Here is an 18,527-nt window from a genome sequence, read left to right as displayed (position 1 = left end):
TATCTATCTATCTATCTATCTATCTATCTATCTATCTATCTAAATTCGCCTTTAGTAGACCGTTGTTATTAAAAAAAAAAAGTAACCGATCTCCTAACATCTGTGTTGCATGCACCTGCTCCTGGTAACATCGTTACTTCATGTTCCGTTGGCGTCTCATTTGTCAGCTTGGGGCCACTGTATACCAACCGGACTGCCACGGACGCACGGCGGCGCCAGATCACTTAAAGCATCGATCCTGTCTCTGTATTGACTTGTAGCACCAATTTTGAAACCAGACGTGCAACTCATTCAGATGCTCCCTTTCTCCATTACTCTCTCACTCTCTCTCTCCCGCGCGCTCTCTCTTTTTCGCCTTCAGCTGCATGTCAGTCAGTAGCCCAGCTCCGCTGCGACTGCGTCCGCCTCCACAGCTCTCCAGAGCCGAGACGCGCCACCGCCGCCGTGAATTGCGGGCATGACATACTGACAGCAGCGGTGGGCTCCCGTCAGCCTGCTTTGAAGCAGATTTCAAAGGAAAAAGAGAAGACATCAAGGAGGAAGAGAGTGAAGTGACTCATTTCTTGCCGTAGCGCGCGTCGAGAAGAGTAGATGAGTCAATGGCTGGGGCACAGCCTGGAGTCCACGCGCTGAAGCTCAAGCCAGTGTCCGTGCCCGAGTGCCTGAGGAAGGGCAACAAATTTATGAAATGGGATGATGTAAGTAATGGCCAGACAGGCCAGTTGTAAGTCTTGTCTTTTCGTCACTGTCCGGTTCATTTCTACACTCGTTATTTGCAAGCAAATGCCACTTGACCGCTGCCCATTACACAGTCCATATGCGACTCATGCAACAGCACAGCAGAGAGCTTTCATTCTCAGAGGAGACCGCACTGACAGCGGGGTCGGCAGCCCTTGTTTGCCGTCCCGGTTGGCTGCTCTAAAAATTTGCTGCAGCTATAGTGTCCACTGACACGCGCTTTGTTTACATTTCGCAGTGTCCAACATTTGTATGTGTAAGGGGGAGACTGGGCGCACGTGCGTTGTGCCAGTAGAATGTGTGTGAGAATTCGCTCATCACTCATTACATCCAATTAACCGTTTGAACTAATCTTGCTCCTCCCTCTTCAGCGCTAACGTTTCATCAATTAACCGCAACTAATTGATAAACAAAGATTGAGCATCTAAATTAGAGGTTAACGACCAGACAAGATGCACATTTCCTTTGCTCGCTGGCTGCTATCAGTCTGTTATTTGATTATTTATTAATTTGAACATAATTTGAGAGTCTAGCCGCGGTAAAGTGACCTTGATTAAAATTGATCACTCACTGCCGTTTAGTAAAGCATAACCCTTTCAGCAGACAGCTATGGCCGCACTGCACCTTTCTCAAGAGACACATCAACACACCCCCTGTAATAATCCTCTAGAGAATTCCCATAAAGCAGCTGCACTTTGAATTGAGTTGAAATTGAATGACCTTATTGTGCTAATGTTTAATGTTTTATCTCCTGCGCTATAGCGCTCCTAATTCTGAATGGGACTGGGTTATATTTACTGCACATCCCATCAAATTTGAATTACTCCACGCATTTCATTCGCCTCTCCAACCGTCATATAGTCCCGTGTTGACTGCGTGAGTATTTGAGTAGCTGCTTATTTGTAGCTTTTGCCATTTGTGAGGCTTCTATTTTTCCTTGCAGAGAGCAGAGAGACGTGCCCACCCGTGTCTGTTGTCCCTACTATTCTACCACTGTCTCGTCTCGTGTGCAAATGTCGAGAAACAAGTCAAATTTCCATGTCACATATCACGTATAATGATGTCGCTGCGCTATGTTTTTTTGTGGCATGCTCAAATCTGAATTTGTTGACTCATTGAGTTCAGGTGAGCCAAGAACAGCACAGATGGCATCAGTGGAGGAGTGGCAGAGAAGTGTGAACATGGTCAGCGCAGATGGGAGAGAGGAAACTGTGAACACTTACAAACCCACCACTCTGTCAATCATCAGAGAACTTGCGCAATTCCTTAACTAGTAATTACTAATGAGTGCTCATTCCTTTAGCTGTGCCTTCAGCGTGTTGTGAGAAGGGGTGTGAGGTGTCGGTCTGTTTCCTCATACAGCATTGTTCACACGCTTGTTTGTGTAATTGGGGCCTATCTTCAGAATCAAATGCCCACCAGGCCTTTCCTGAGAAACAGGAGTGCCCACTGATACTTTCTCTGTGTCATTTCCCATGAGCGTCCTTCCTTTTTCCTTTCTGTATCATTTCATGGAAAGAATCACAGAGAGAGAGAGAGAGAGAGGATATAATACAATTTCAATGGAAAAACATTACATGTAATCATCTTCCTCTTATCGTGGCGTTGGATGTCAGGCCCCTCTTCCACACAACAAGCAACAAAGCGTGTATTTGCGTCTTTGATTTATTGCTTTGCTCTGATTTGATTTAGATTTTCAAGTTTAGCTGGAAATTATAGCTACTTCTCCTACTTCTGAAAGTCACTGGGGACAAAAAAAAGAGGGAAAAAAAAGAAATGTAAAGATTAGCTCACTGGGTAAAAATAGCATATTGTTTTATAATGCGTGAACAGCGGCTGTGATTTTTTTGCCTGGTGGCGGACTGTTGAAAAGGATGAGAAAAGAATCAGTGAACGTCTCAAAATGTTTGCCCCGGACCTCCACAATCATACAAGCATGCACAGGCACCTTGTGTCTTTGTTGCTGCCACTTGCAGATTGCCGGCTGCCTCCAGTGCTGAAGAAATTCCAGATTTGTTGAAATATCATCTGGACCGGGTCATTTAGTTCAAGCACGTTTTGCACCTATAATTGCTTTCTGCTCGGCGAGAATGAAGGTTAATCACCTGTCCAAGTACTCTGTGTCAGGGACCCCCCTGTTATGAGAATCCCTGAAAAAAAATGGGAAGATATGAAAAGAGGACGCTGGGTCTGTGTAAACAGAGATTTTTCATACGCATACACTCAGATGCACTCTGAATAAGATATTATCAGGCTCCACGGGGGAGCTTAAAATCCCTTAAAAGGAACCAAATGTGTCATTAGCACACTGAACATAAATGTACTGAGCTCAGATCTCTCTAACATACCCCTTAGATGAAGGCTAATGGCACAGATGCTTCACTGAAAATGATGGCAATGTGTCTTGCCTGGTATCTGTTCCCTCGGGGTGTTTGTACTTTCACAAGTCAGTCACTTGCGTCATTGTTACCCCACAAAAAGCAGACCACTGCTAGCTAATGTTGTGTCATTAATGCCATCTTAAAAAAAATGGCTAAGCTAAATTGACAGTTGCTCCGGATTTGATGGATTGGACAAAAACAATAAGATAATGTTGAATAAGTAAAGAAGTCCGTTGAGGAGATAATGATCTCAGCACATCACTTAAAATTTTAATCCACCTTACTGTAAGTACTTATATTTTTTTTTGTTTGTTTTTGCTTCATGTACGAACCCATGAGAACATCTTCGCTAAGTGTTCATAATGGCTTAATGTGCTTGTTGCGGTGGCCGTGGAGAGTAAGGACATTAAAAAAGAAGCAATTGAGCATAACTGCTCTTACACCATTAGGCAGATTCCTGGTGTTCATAAACCAATCCTTTTTTTTTTCTTCTGCCTTCCCAGACAATCTATAATCTAAACTAAACGAATGCCTGATATTATTTACTGGAATAGGAAGAGCTTTATAATAACTATTTATCAAAGTCATGATCATCTCATAAAGTTTTTTCTCGGAATGCTTGATGTGTTTGGACGCGACAAGAGACACAGTCATCTGCATTTTGGATGAGCGATTATATCCCACAACTACTAACGTTAGACTTTTTTCTTCTTCTGGCTTCAAGCTATGAACTGTGTGCGTATGCTGCATGCGTTCAGCGCTATGAGCTGCGTCTTCTGTCATTCAACCAAGCCTGAAAAGATTGTGCAATCATGTGAATGCAACCAAAACGATTCCTTTTCGAGTTTCTAATAGATTTCACCAGACTGGTGGGTTGCCATAGCAAATGCCCCTATAGCGAATGCCTCTGGTGCAGCACTTTACTGTCTCCAACGCTGTCACTCACTTCTCTTCTTCCTTTTTTTTTCTGTCTCTGTTCTTTTCAACGTCCACATGGATTTCAGTGTTGCTCAGTCATGCAGCAGGTGTGTCATTTTCCATAAACGATGATGTTGTTTAGGCAGACTGAAATGATTCAAACGGCTCTCTGCACCTTAGCACAGTCTACTATGCTGTCTACCAGTCCCCAGCCCAACCTTTTCATCATATCCCACACTGCAAGTCGCATAGGGTTGCCCCTAAATATGACGAGGCTGCAGCAGATACAGACCATTAGTTCTGCCTTCACATGCTGTGATAGGGACATCATTAGTAGCCTCACGAGGACACTTTTGAAGATTCTCTTGCTCTGTGCTGCAAATGCGGTTTTCATCTCTGATCTCACAGCCACGGCTGATTGAAGAGAACAATATGCCACTGTTAAGCTGAGCCACTGCCACTGTGGACGCAGAGAAGAAGGCAAAGGCACTTTCTTTTTATAGAAGCGTCCAATAATATCTGGTGTTGCCATGTGTGCCTCGGGGTCGAACTTTGTGTGAGACTTGGAGCCGTCTGTATGTAGAAACTGTGGGAAAGCATTTGTCGTTACAAAGAAGGAAAGTGGAAACATCAGTTATGAAACAACCTGCAGCTATGATTGCAGCCATTGCAAATGTTCTCTCTCTCTCTCACACACATACGCACACACATATACGCGCCCTAGACTCCTGGTCCTTTGTGGCGATGCCTCATCCCGGCTTGGAAAGTGCCCTAAAAGGAAAGGATTGTGTGCGTGCTGCGACACAAACAGCACTTTTAATGTCATTTCAGATTCTGGAATGTGAGTCGTATTACAAAACTATGCTTTGATGCCGACAAATTGATTGGTCCACTCGGAGAATAATCTGGTGTATTCTCAAAAGCACACACTCGTGTAAAAACTCAAGCGCCATTCCACAGACACACACATTGACTCCAGATGTCTTCTCTCTTTTACTGCAGGATTCTTCTACTGTGAACCTGGTGACTCTGACAGTTGACCCAAAAGGCTACTTCCTGTATTGGACCGAACAGAACAAGGTAAGAAGACGTGTCCGCCAGACCAGCTGTGTTGGTCTGTCCAGGCCCTGAAGGTTGAACTGAAACTCCCTTCGCCGTCTCAACTTTTTAATTTGCAGATCAAACATTTAAGCCTAACGTGAAGGCTTATCAAGAAACAAAGAACTCATCCAGCGTTTTACGCTACTCTTTGCCCAGATTCATTCAGGCTTATCGCAGTATCTGAAATTGTTTAGTCCATCTCTGCCTTGCCCATTAGTTTTAGGCAGCTTGCATTTTTTTTTTATCTCCGTGTTATTCATCAGGATGAAACCCTTTTTTATGTGCAGTGAAGGACGCAAAAGTCAGATAAAGAGTCTGAGATATCTGTTATGCTGTTAACAACCAGAGGATTGACAAAGGGAAAGCATTAAACATTTAACAAGTTTAGTCTTTTTCTAAAGTAAAAGCCAAAACTGCCATGTTGTTTGGCATGAATCGGAGCAGGTGTCGAAAAAGCTGGAGTAGATCGAATATGTATCTGCAGGCACAGCACAATGAAAGAGAATAGGCCTTTGTGTTGCGAACAGTCTGCAGTGTAATCTTGTCTTGTGATGTAGGTCAACTGTCAAGAAACGGATTTCTACAATGCCTGAGTTGTTACCTTGGGAAGTTACAGCTGTTATATTATCACAGCAAAGGTATCATCTGCTGGAATCTATCCAAAGTTTTTTTCTGCTGCCATAAACTATCCAGCACTCCATGCCATGACGACAACATTACGAGTTTGCGGTTGCCACACAAGTCGTACCGGTTGTAATCGTTTGGGATTATTAGAGAGGGATCACAAGCTGTCTGAGTGTATTAAAACATACATTCTTACCCTCTAGTTAAGTTCCATTGTGTGCTTGATAACACAGATCAATTGTCATGAAATAAGGTTCTTCTTCATTATTCCAATTCAAACCTGAGACAGAAATCTAAACTGCTGAACCTGCAGCACCTAACTGGACACCTGTGGGAATTCTTTGTTTCATTGTGTGTTTTTTGCAATTCAGCGATAGCAAAGAGTTTCATAATGATCGGGAACAAGGTTGTGAAACCTAAGATACTAAGTGCTATCAGATTCAGTAACTTTTTTCAAACCTGGCTCACTTCTTACTGGGTTGGCTCACCATTGCAACCTATGCTGGAAATCTAACCACCTCCAGAGCAGGTTAAATATCCAGCTAAGAGATCAACACCTGTTAAAGCTCTGTCTCCCAACCAATCATGTTTCTAAGAAATTTGTAAAATAAAAGCAGACATTGATGTGCGGACAGTGAGAGTCTCTCCAACTTGAATTTAAAGACCAACTACACTGTTTGACTTTCATTCAGGATGTCAGCAGAAGGGAGTGCTTATGTAACCTAAAACAGAGGCTGGTCAGTTAGGAGCAGTTGCTGCTGCTGACTTTTAAGGATTTTGAACAAAATTAATTGTTCTTATTTATCAAAATCACTAAACTATAAAAGATGTGCTTCAAATTACGTCTGTGTCCTTTCGTCTTTATGTCCATATCCATCTTATAAAATGTTTTTAAAAAAATCATGAAGACAACTACACAGACAGCAAAAAGCCTTTTTTGTTTTGCATTTTAGAGCCAGGATGTAAATAGAGGTAAAAATGAAACCAAAAATGAACTTGGCTACAAAAGTCCCATTGACTGGTTTGAAGCGCTTCTGTGTTTGTTCTTTTTGATTTAAAGAGCATTTGAAACAGCCAGTGTTGCTTCTGACTGAAGCCTCAAGAATAGACTAAGACTTTGGCACATTCATTTAATAAAATAAGCATTCATTAATCATCAGATCTACTTGTTCTTTAATAGTCTGTCAGTGATAGTTTAGGCTTGATCAACTTAGTGATGTACACATTTCTAAAGTCGACACTGTTTGTTTGAGTTTTTTTTTTTTGGACAACTTGCCACTTTTCAGCCTGGTAAAAAAGGTTTAATTGGGATTGAATGTCATGAACACGCACATATCCACAGTGGGAAAAATCTAGGTTAATTTCCCAAGTTGATAATAAGGGTTAGGGATAATAAGGGATAATAACCCCTAACCCTAACCCTAACCCGCGTCATAGTACCACACATGGGTTAGTTTTGCTAATTCATCTCGATACCCTGGATACGTTAAATACGCTTCACAGTACAGGCCCCAAATCTGCCAGTCCAGTGCCTCTAAACAGCTCAATAGGCATAATGTGTTCCTGTTCTATTCATGTGCATAACTGTATCAGCAATGGTAGTTGCAGCTGGACTAATTAATAGCTACCATTGATTGGATGTTTTCCTGGATGAGGATATTTCACTGCAGTCACACCATAGCACAGACAGGAGTGCTGACCGAGCCGTTACTTCTGTACACACTCTTCTGCAACACAAACACTCGAACACGTCCGCTACATCCGTTTTGCAACAGTACAAGGATACTTTAACGTGCCCTGCCTGCTGGAAATGAACACACTTTGTGTGGGGATAAGGGTGTCAAAGGGTTATGTACGCAGTTTTCTTTTACCAAGCAATGAGCAAGAGAACTTCATCCTTTCTAGAAAGAGAGCAAGTTGAAGCTAACTAGGACTAAGTGTGATTCTCTGTAAAAAGAACTGAGAGGCTGGGGTTGGCACATCAAGTCTCTACTCACATCAGTCCGTCATTATTTCCTGTGTATCTGCCGTGAGGCGAGGAGTTTGAATGATGAGACTTTTCTGTGCGTGTCCATGGTGGTGTGTGTGCGTGTATGCGTGTGTTAGTGTGTGTTTATGCGTGTGGGTGTCTGCTCTGTCTCTAAGCAGTGAGAACAGTCCTGCCACACACTTAATAACTCAAATTGATACCAAGCGAAGCAAAACTCTATTAGGGCATACAGAAAGGCCCCCGCTGTATTCCTTTCTACCGCTGTGTCTTTTTGTTTATAAAGTTTTTGCTGTTGCTTATTCATAATAGTATTGCACATCTGTTCAACAGACCAATTTAAACAAGGCATGACGCTCTGTCCAGTTCCATGTGTTTGTGAGACTCGGCCTGATGGCCTGCAGAGTAAAAGCATTCCTCAGATTCTTCAGAAGCACAGCAGAACTGTACTCAGAGTGCCAACTGCACTGACTTTCAAACAATCATTGCCACTGACGGATATAGTTATTTCCTGTATTTTATGTTCTGTTATTTACTAGAGGTCTTGAACTTAAGACTCATTTACTGCCACTAGAGACCAGTTTGATATTGGAATAGACTTTCCTGTTTTCAGAGGACAACCCAAAGCTAACATTCGCAACAAACTTGTGTTAATTAGTAGTTTTTACTCACACAAATACAAAGTGTATAATTGTGCTAGAAGTTCTGATCTGCCGCAGGATTTCTGCTTTGTTGTGAGACAAAGTTTGCTTATGGCACTACTGTCAGATCTATTTAAGTGTGATGTTGTTTCTTTCCATTTTAGTCTGGCTGATTCTCCAAGATTCTGCTAGTTTCAGTCGGATGCCTTTGTTGTCGTCAGTTAGGGCTTGTTTATGTTAACACGTAGATAGACATATAGTTGCAAAGACAGTAGTTGCATTGGTCCAACTTCATCATATTATTAAGATAATTAATTTCACTCCCAAAACAGATCAATGCCAAACATAGCTGAGTCTCCATTGGCATTATTGATTTACATTTAGAACTGCATGTTAATAAAAAAAGGTGAAAGGTAAAAATTCTAAAAACTTCCACATGCACAAAAGCGTTAACACTCTTTCTCCACTTGGATTTTCTCTGTTTCAAAAAAGATTTGATGAACTTAAAAAAAAATTATTTTTATGATTTTATTTTTATCGGACGTCTTTGGTCTGGGTTGGCAAAAGCTTTTCCCACAAAAAGGAAATAATATCCTAGATATTCCCAGCTTTGAAGATAATTCCTCAAGAAGACCTCCCTCCATTTCACTATTGTGGATGTTCACCTCAGTTTTTTCTTTTGTTTGTTTCGGGTTAGGGCAACTGCTACTTCTTCTTAGTTAGCAACAAGCAGCAACTAGCAACATAGCCTATACTGCCACCCTCTGATGACACCACCCAGTCAAGTTTATTAGCTTAGATGGTTCGATGAGGATGTGCTTTTGCAAAGCACAGACGCGGAGCTTTTGTTGAACCACGTTGAAGTCTTTTGTCACAACTTCGAGAAGATAGAGCTCATTGGAAGACATATAACGTGAAATAAGATACTTTTATAAAGTCTTGATATGGCTTTCAAGGGGTAATGTCAAGGAATAAAGGGTGACTTAACAATGGTAGCAGCTCAGGATATGATTTAAAACAGCCTGGATCCAGTGATAAGCTTAATTAGATTTTTCACTTCCCTTCCTCCACTGGTGGACACTTGCCAAAATTGGAGCTTGAACAATGCTGCTCCTCTTGTTGATGTTTTACATTTGGCTGGCTTTTTCTGTTTCTGTGCACTCTCCTTCACTTCGAAAGACCCGATGGGGAAAAATGATGATGAAAATGACAACGCTACTGATCATAATTGTAATTTGCATCATTATTAACAAGAGAAAACGTAAACAGACGTGTCACCTTTCTGCAAAACGCAATTGCCTTGCATGAGCGTTGTCCTACGTTACTTTACATATACATTAACAAAAGCATCGGAAGCGTTGGTGGGATTTCACTGCAACAGCTTCAGAAGTATCAGCTTTAATCAGCGAAACTGAGTTACAGCTGGAATGTTGGCATCTTTCTCTTTCTCTGTTTTTAAATGACAGTTGTGTTTAAATATAGAAATAATAGGGCTCGCCCTTATTAAAAGGAAAAACACTCTTGACTTATGAATGAGGAACTGGAATATATATTTCTAGCTTCCTTATTTAGAACTTTAAACCCTCCTTCCCTCCTTGGAATTTTGAGGCAGCTGGCACTGTGAAATGGGAAATTGCATTGCTTTTGTTTAATTGTAGTGAAGACAGAATGGCAGCACTTCTCTATAAGTCATACTCTCAGTATGACTTGTAGGCATAATGAAGATGATTTGCCAAAATCATCATTTGTATTATTGGGATTCACTATACCCGACGACTTTATCACCCAAATGTGAAACAAACACTGCAGTTTTTCAGTTTGAACATTTCGTATGCCGTCTCTGTACAAGTTACAAACTCAAATGTATCAACATGTGTATCGCGACAAAGGGTGCGATACACTAACAGACCCATACAGACACACACAGGCAGACCAGCATTCATGTAAAGTCCACCCAAGAACAGGTGCTTTTGTAAAGGGTTAAAAATAAGTTTCACTTCGGTTGGTTGAACCTGCTTTTAGAAGGAGGAGCCATGCAACGCTCAGAGGTGGAGTGACTCAGTTAAATGAACAGCCTTTTGGTTTAGTTGCCATGCAACAGCACACACCTTGAAAATGTCACATTGTCTCAGCCCCCACTCATATTCTAATGAAGGCTGCGGCTTTCTAACTGATATCATATCTTCCGTGCGTGTGTGTGTGTCATCCTGAGCAGGCTGCGGTTATAACAAAAGGTTAAATGCTTTCTCTTGGGAGATTTATGTTTCAACGGTGTGTCAATTTCAGGACATCCACTGGACAAGCACTCGGCATATGGCATTGAATGATGTTCAGAGGTGAAGCACAGCTCACCCCAGGCCAAAACCAGACTCACACAGTTGGCAGTCGGTGTGTCAGGGGCCTTTCTGAATGAGGCTCGAATTGAGCTAATGCACAGCAAGAGTACAGCTCTTTAATACACACTTGAACAGGAACACACACCTTATTTTCTCTGCTCTGTCATTGTGGACATCACACATCTGTTTTTTTTTTCCCCCACACAGCAATTTTCTGTGATTACTGAGGCTGCTGCTCCTCCACCTCCGTCAGCACTATATGGGAGACGAGAGACCAGGCATAAATCTGCCGCCAATCTACTGAAAGTGAATTGTGTCCTCTGCCAAGTTATAGTCTGGCACAAAGAGGCCTTAATTCATCTGCGCCAGTCGTCGGAGAAAGAGGCCGAGTGAAAAAGAAAAATTGAAGGACGAATATGACGACGCTTCTATTAAGAAATTATTCTTTCTTATTATTTCACATTTTGGTGACTTGGACGCTGTCGCAGATGTTTTTCTTTCTGCACTCCTGAAAATTCTAACAAACGTAGTCTGTATGACAGAATGTGAGATTGTCATCGAGTCACGAGAAGAATAATGAGATTTTGTGTATGAACTTTCACCTTAGCCTTTGGGAGCTTTCAAATGCAGACACACATTTGAATCTGCAAGTGATCGCTGCTGTGGTTAATCCACACGGAGATTATTTATTCGATCTTAATCGTAGTTTCACACATCGATATACTGTAGCATACAGTATGGTGTCATTTTGCGGTTGCTTGCAGCAATTTGACTCGATAGAGCTGACTTTGGAGCCTTTTACATGACAAGTGTGAAGCAATTGTGGCCACCAAGTGGGGCACTGCAATGTGATGGTGATAGTTAAAACACTCATACACTCAAACTCTTTGAATTTAACTTATTTTCGACATCACTAAGTTTACTATAAAGTTGAACTTGGTGAACGCAAAACGCTTCACACCACTAGTTGTGATTGCGTTAGATTTGCTATTGAAAAAAAGAAAGACGTCCCGACACGTGAGAGTTTCTAATGTTCATCATCAAACTAGGTGTAAAAGATAAAAGTATTTTATTGCATTAATAGTAATAACTGCCCTCATAAAACAGTGAAATGTACGGAGATGCAGGCTCTCTGCGTGTTGACTAAGTAGTAGTTTTTTCATGAATTATGAGGGAAGTCTTTTAAAAAGAATTGCTCAGGCGAGGTGCTCAGACAGTACCGCTAACTAGAGTAGATATGAGTCACCCAGAGGGTTAGGCCTTGCAATAAACACTGAGTGGCATGAGCTCACAGCAAAAGGTCAGGATAGTGAAAACAGTTGCCCCCGTAGAACATAAATATTATGACAGTTAATCCAGCCACTCTGTGGCATTTTATTTGGGAACAGAAAATGCTCCCATGGCAAAATGTAAGGAAGGCTAGATTTTTATTTGGGTTTATTTCTTTGATGAAGTGTAATGACAGAAAGCACCGGCTTTACAACAGGAGAACGCAATATGTCTTATTCTGCGGGGCAAAACTGTAAGAGAACCCATGGCCACGATAGTCCGACCTGGATTGTGCCAGTGCAGAGTAAAAAAGTTCTTAAGCAAAGTTGAGAATCAAAATCAGGAAAAGAAAAGAGTTCAAAGACGCGAGGCTTTTGGCCAAACGTTTTCAGATTAGCAGTTCCTGGATGACTTCAGCGGGCTTTGTGTCGGGCTTGGTCCTGAATTCTGATTAAGACCTTTCTCCGGTGCTGGTTTGGTGAACAAAACACACTCGAGCTGGCAAGCACACACACACGGTCACAATAAAGAAAAGGAGGCGAAGGAGGGACTTTGCTCTTTTCATTTCCCTTCCTGAACAACTGGAGTCCGTTCACAACACTTGAAGGCGTGTATCCGGAAAGAGAACTTTATTTATTTATTTATTTATGTTGGCTGTTGTAGAGCCCCTTGGCTGATTCAAGGTTCCCCGGTGCCAAAACTGTTCAGTGTGAATCCCTGAGCCTCAGTGAAGTCTGTCAGGATGAAGGAAACAGAGATGCCACAACCAATCACAGCAGCTCTAATTGGGCAGCTCAGAAGAGGAACTAAGAGCCTGAATTTAGATGATTAGCTTAACCATTACTTAGCTTAAAATGAACAATGATGTAGAAGCAACTTAAGGGTAACAATTAAGGACCACAGCATTAATAGTAAGGGATGTACAATTATATAGAGGATAAGAATTCTACACAATACACTATAAGTGATGACAGTAGCCTGGTAGAATACTCTGATCTTTAGCTGTAGGGTAATTCTTAATAGTAAATACCTGCTTCGTAGCAGAAAATGAATGAACTGGCTAAGCTTGTATTATTGGCATCAGCCCATTTCCACTGCCTTTACAGAATGAATACATTTAATTAAAAAATGAAAACGACACTCACGATACATTCGTGATACTGAGTATCATTTCCATCGTCCACAGTGTTGACTGTAACAGAAAAGCTACAAGATGCACCCTGTCCCCTGGCTGCAGCCGGCAGTACGCAGTCTACATGCAACATTTGTTTGTGGAAATCTTGTTATCATTTTGAGGACATTGCTCGTTAGCTAGCTCGTCCTGTTTTCAGGGCTGTCTTGTATCAGGTTTCTCCTCCTTACATGCTGAAGGAGTGAACAAGCTTTCTATTGCATTAGGACTTTGCGGGACGATAATGATTGTTCCAGCTCTCAGTTGCTACCAGGGAAACTGTAATATTAGCATGTTAAAAACACGGTATAAGCAGGATGATGGCCTTGCAATCATCAAAGTCTGCACTAGATAGATTCCACAGAAGGAACAGTCCACTGCAACTCATTGTCTTCTGTTAATTCCTGATAATAAACACCCTTTTTCTGAGTGTACTAACAAATTTACAATTTGCATTTTGGATATTGGTGCAGTAAAATTGGTTTACAACAGAAACATTAAGTGCTTGTTTATAGTAAAAGAACGGCTTGTGTGGGTCTAATCAAAGATGCTCAGTCTGGCTGCCTGTTTAAAGTGTGACAGGGTGAAGAGGATGATTAAGCCTCTCATTGTCTCATGGGTCCAGGTATTTATAACATTTATGTTGGCCTATATCTCTGCCACTTATTCAAAACTGATCTCTGTTGTGTTGATTCCCTTCGTCTGACACAGTTCACACAGACTGCAGTTTGATATTGCCTGCTAAGTATTTGTACTGCATAATGAGGGTGTAGCACACAGTCGCAGGAGCACAAGAGCAGAGCAGGAAAGGAAGAGGGAACGAAGAGAGGGTGACTTGCTTTGGATGAAGATGACTCAAATAATTACACCGTCTTTCTCTATAGTTGTCTTGAACCATTCACCTTAACGCTGTCAGAAAACCGCTCTTATTTCAAGCGTAAAAAAAAAGCCTTTAAGGATGCCTCTTTGGTGCCAGTAAAAGGGCTTAATGAAATTTTGATGTAGAGCACTGAGATGTATAGTTAACAGTGATTCCGGTAAATTGACTCAGCTGAAAGGTCCGCTGCATTCTCACACTCTATTTCTGTTCAATTCTGCCTCTGTCACTCTCAATTTGTGTCTGGTTTCAACTCTGTTGGGGCCTTCTGTCAGTGCTGTTTAGCTGTTTTTCTACCTCCACAGCGTTATCCATAACCTCTTTTCTGCACTAATAAGATGCAATGCGCTGAGGGGAATTATTTCACGCCAGCAGCTGCTGTGTTGTATATCAGTGACTCTTACAATTGTTGCCAGTAATGAGGCAAATAGCTTTTTCTGATACTTTGCTGTTTGCACGTGATAGCATTCAAATATTTTAATGTTAGATGTTACTCACATTATTGCTCTATAGTCAGCCAGACATAAACCATGAACATTTAACCTTGAACAGCTATATATCGTGAGTAAGACTTTGTAGCGTACTGTTTCCCAGGCAGCGGCTTGTGCTGGTGTTCAGAGTTGTCATCCTGACATAGCCTTGATTTGAATAGATTTAAATGTGCAGCGGTGCTATGTGTGCTCTTGCAGCTGTCGGCCAGATATTTGCATGGCTGAGCAAGAACTGAACTGTTGGTTGAGCTCTGCACCACAACACAGCTGAATCAGTCAGTGTGAGCCTGTTGACGCTCGTTTCTTTTTTCTGAACCAAGCAAATGAGAACAACTATCACCATAATCATTAAATGCCACCTGCTTTCACAAATTTAGGGAACTCGACACAGCTCAGTCTGTTTGGGGTTTTCCATGCGTTTCTTCTCCTACTAAAGGTATTCATTCACAAAAGATTAAAACAAATTTACACCTGCACCATTTGGCGACACTTCAAGACCAGGGGAAGGGAGGTACCTACATTATAACACCAGATAGTTTCTCTCAGCAAAGACCTTCATGGCATTGTGATCAATTGTTAAATTTGGCCTCCATCTCCTTCAAAGCAGTCCCTCTTTTTCAATGAATGTATTAAAATTTGACATAGTCATATGTTGTCGGATTTAAATCCCAATACGACTAACATATCTTGGTTAAACTCCTATTCAACAAGCATAAACTTCTATCATAAAATGTTTTTTTCCCACAAGCCATCAAAATGCCATTAGCTAGAGTCACTCCTTCTGATCACAGTAATGCTGGTCTTTTCTGAACATATAGAAATAAGTTCACAAACATGCATATTAATACCCCATCCAGGGACTGCTCATTCTACGCCAAAGAGTGGCAAAAAGACAACTGGTTCTATCACCGTGAACTGTTTGACTGGCTCAAAAACACACGAAACGTGTTTAAAATGGCAAAGAAATGTGATGCACTCAGTTTGCTTGCAGTTACAGAAAGAAGTCAGGGTTACAGAGAAGTGAGCCAAATGTATGGAGGCAATCAAACGAGACAACTGGAATTCAGAAAGGTGGATTTGGTGTGAACACCACGTCCAGCTCATTAGCTTTCAGTGAAAATCATTGTACAGTTATTGTGTAATATTTTGAAAAGCTATTATTAGCTATTTAGTGCCTCACATTTCTAATCTGTATTACAGGCAATGTTTTTGCATTTGATCGATAAAACCTTTCTTCCAAAAAATCTTTCTGTTCCTTTAGTTCCTTGTCAAAGGGTAATTTTAATGGATGGTTAAAGGACAAGACCGTTTTTTTGACATTGGGCCCTTGATTTCACATTATAACATGATGTTCTACTCACCCCTGCTTGTTGTTGGTAATTTGGAGCTGTTCCGAAGATATTCGAGAGGCGTCTGGCTGCTCTCTTGAGATATTCGGCCATGAAACGGTTTCCTATGGGCAACGTTATACAGGCACAAACTACGCTGTTTATAATTTATTAATTACTGTACACTAGCACTGATAACGTGGAGGTGCGTCGCTTACTTAAAAAAATCCGGGTTACTGTAATTTTGAATTTTAGCCGAATGAATAAATAGGCAGCAGGTCTGTGGGCTGTCTGTGGTAGTAGCACGACGATGACGTCAGTAACACCCACTTTACGACAAAAAATCAAAATTACAGTAACCCGGATTTTTTTAAGTAAGCGACGCACCTCCACGTTATCAGTGCTAGTGTACAGTAATTAATAAATTATAAACAGCATAGTTTTTGCCTGTATAACGTTGCCCATAGGAAACCGTTTCATGGCCGAATATCTCAAGAGAGCAGCCAGACGCCTCTCGAATATCTTCGGAACAGCTCCAAATTACCAACAACAAGCAGGGGTGAGTAGAACCATCCATCCATCCATCATCTTCCGCTGGTCCGGGGATCGGGTCGCGGGGGCAGCAGCTTGAGCAAAGAGACCCAGATGTCCCTGTCCCCGGCCACTTCCTCCAGCTCTTCTGGGGGGACCCCGAGGCGTTCCCAGGCCAGCCGAGAGACATAGTCTCTCCAACGTGTCCTGGGTCTTCCCCGGGGCCTCCTGGGTGAGTAGAACATCATGTTATAATTAGTGATGCTCCGATCGATCGGCTGCCGATCATGATCGGCCGATAATGCCCAAAAATAGCCTGATCGGCGATCGGAAAAATATGCCGATCAAAAAGCCGATCATGTGACATAATTACTAGCTTTTTTTTTTTTTTTTTTTGACGTAAATTACTAGCGACCACTTTCTAATGTGGTACGGGACGTGTGTACAGAACCGAACAGGCAAAACCTCTACAGTGCATCTCGACAACATGACCTCTCCTGTCTGGAATTTCTTCAAAGTGTGTCAGAAAGATGTGAAACTTACTGCGGTCACGCCATCTGCGCTTCGCGCTAGCTACACTTGAAAATCGAGTGCCCGTTTACATCGCTTCATACGGTAAAGCGTGTGAGCGGATTTATGGTGCATTCAAGTGCACCCCGTAAACTCAGAAATCTATATCGAAGTTGATTTTTCATTTGTTGGAATACATACACCTGTCATTACTTGGTTGTTTTTTTTACTACATTCTTTTTAATGATTAAAACAAAATGATAGAACAAAATTATTGAAGCATATTCAGAATCAAACTCATTTCTGCATAGTCAGATTTGAAAACTTCATTTAGAACCAAATCCAAATGTTCTCTGCCGACTCCACCAGATTCTTGTTCTACATGTCCCCAGCTACCTCTTTGGAGATTTTCAAGTTATTTCACTGCATCATTGTTTAATAATCTGATGCTGAAATCATACCCAGTGGATGATGTATATGGGCAGATTAAAATATTAATAGAAAATAAAAAAAACAATTGTTTTCTGCAAACTCAACCAGATTCTTGTTCTACATGTGCCCAGCTACCTCTGGCGGTTTAATTTCTATAAATGGTGCACTCTCTGCTCGATGAAAGGCATGGAAATGTCCGATTCCTTCCGTGATCGGCAGTGATCGGCAATCGGCAGATCATGACTTTGGTGATCGGTGATCGGTCCAAAAAATGCTGATCGGAGCATCACTAGTTATAATGTGAAATCAAGGGCCCAATGTCAAAAAAACGGTCTTGTCCTTTAAATTGCACTCAAAACTTGTCTTTGTGATCCTGACCCCGGATGTTTACAGTTCAAATGTTTTGTCAGTGTTATAAATTGAAGCGAAAAGTGTGCCCCAAAAACATTTGAACTGCCTCAACACTCTGCTCACATATAACATGGGCTGCCCACTGGATCTTTTTTTTCCCCTGTAATGTACACCCATACTCACAGTTTTACAAATGTTTGAGTACAATAAAAGTTGTTTGCACAAACCTGGCTGTATTGAAGGGGCTGGTGATTTGGGTCTTTGCTTGCCTTAATTTCACTTAACTTTCTTAATTGCGACCAGACTTTGTGCTTCTTGAATATTCCTGGGATAGAAATTAGGTAAATGAGATATAAACTGGAAATCTAATATGTGGCCAGACAATAATGTTCATGATCCACAAATTCTTCAGCAGGTTACAAAGATTCCTATTCAGACCGAAAGACTTTAATTTACGATGATATTCTCTTGTTTGACTCCAGATTTCATGACTTGCAGTGGCAGCCATCTTGAATGTTTTGCCACTCAAATAGATAGAACGGCGAACGGTCGGTTCATACCCTTTCTACGGTTTAAGTATCACTCTCTCCACCCTGTTGCCTAAATTTGTTATCTTCTGGTTCAAAAAAAGACTGCAGTGGTTTCAACCAAATTCTGAACTTGAGGCTTCAAAACAACAGTTCACCAACCAATAGCTGATGTCACCATGGCTACATCCAGTTCTTGTATACAGGATACGGCGGGTGGGGAGGAGGGTGGTGAGCGATGGAGAAAGACATATGTTAACCTTCAAACACCTCAGGTTGTCAGTAGAAATCGAGGTTGACAGCCTAACCCAGGG

The 18,527-nt window shown here is 41.5% G+C and overlaps 1 protein-coding gene across 2 annotated transcripts in view; it reads left to right on the top strand.

Annotated features, from left to right (window-relative positions):
• The first annotated feature begins 350 nt into the window (after positions 1-350).
• plcb1l (phospholipase C beta 1-like) overlaps positions 351-18,527 on the top strand; it is a 125,224-nt gene continuing 107,047 nt past the window's right edge. For both annotated transcript variants that reach the window (XM_075458782.1, XM_075458784.1), the window contains exons 1-2: positions 351-698; positions 5,040-5,117. In XM_075458782.1, the coding sequence (XP_075314897.1) occupies positions 600-698; positions 5,040-5,117 (177 nt within the window). In that variant the 5' untranslated portion in view covers positions 351-599. The remainder of the gene's footprint in view (positions 699-5,039; positions 5,118-18,527) is intronic.

This window comes from Odontesthes bonariensis, chromosome 24 (assembly GCF_027942865.1).
Source record: "Odontesthes bonariensis isolate fOdoBon6 chromosome 24, fOdoBon6.hap1, whole genome shotgun sequence".
NCBI lineage: Eukaryota > Metazoa > Chordata > Actinopteri > Atheriniformes > Atherinopsidae > Odontesthes > Odontesthes bonariensis.
Note: the sequence above shows the minus strand (reverse complement) of the source record. Positions and strands in the feature narration are given on the sequence as shown.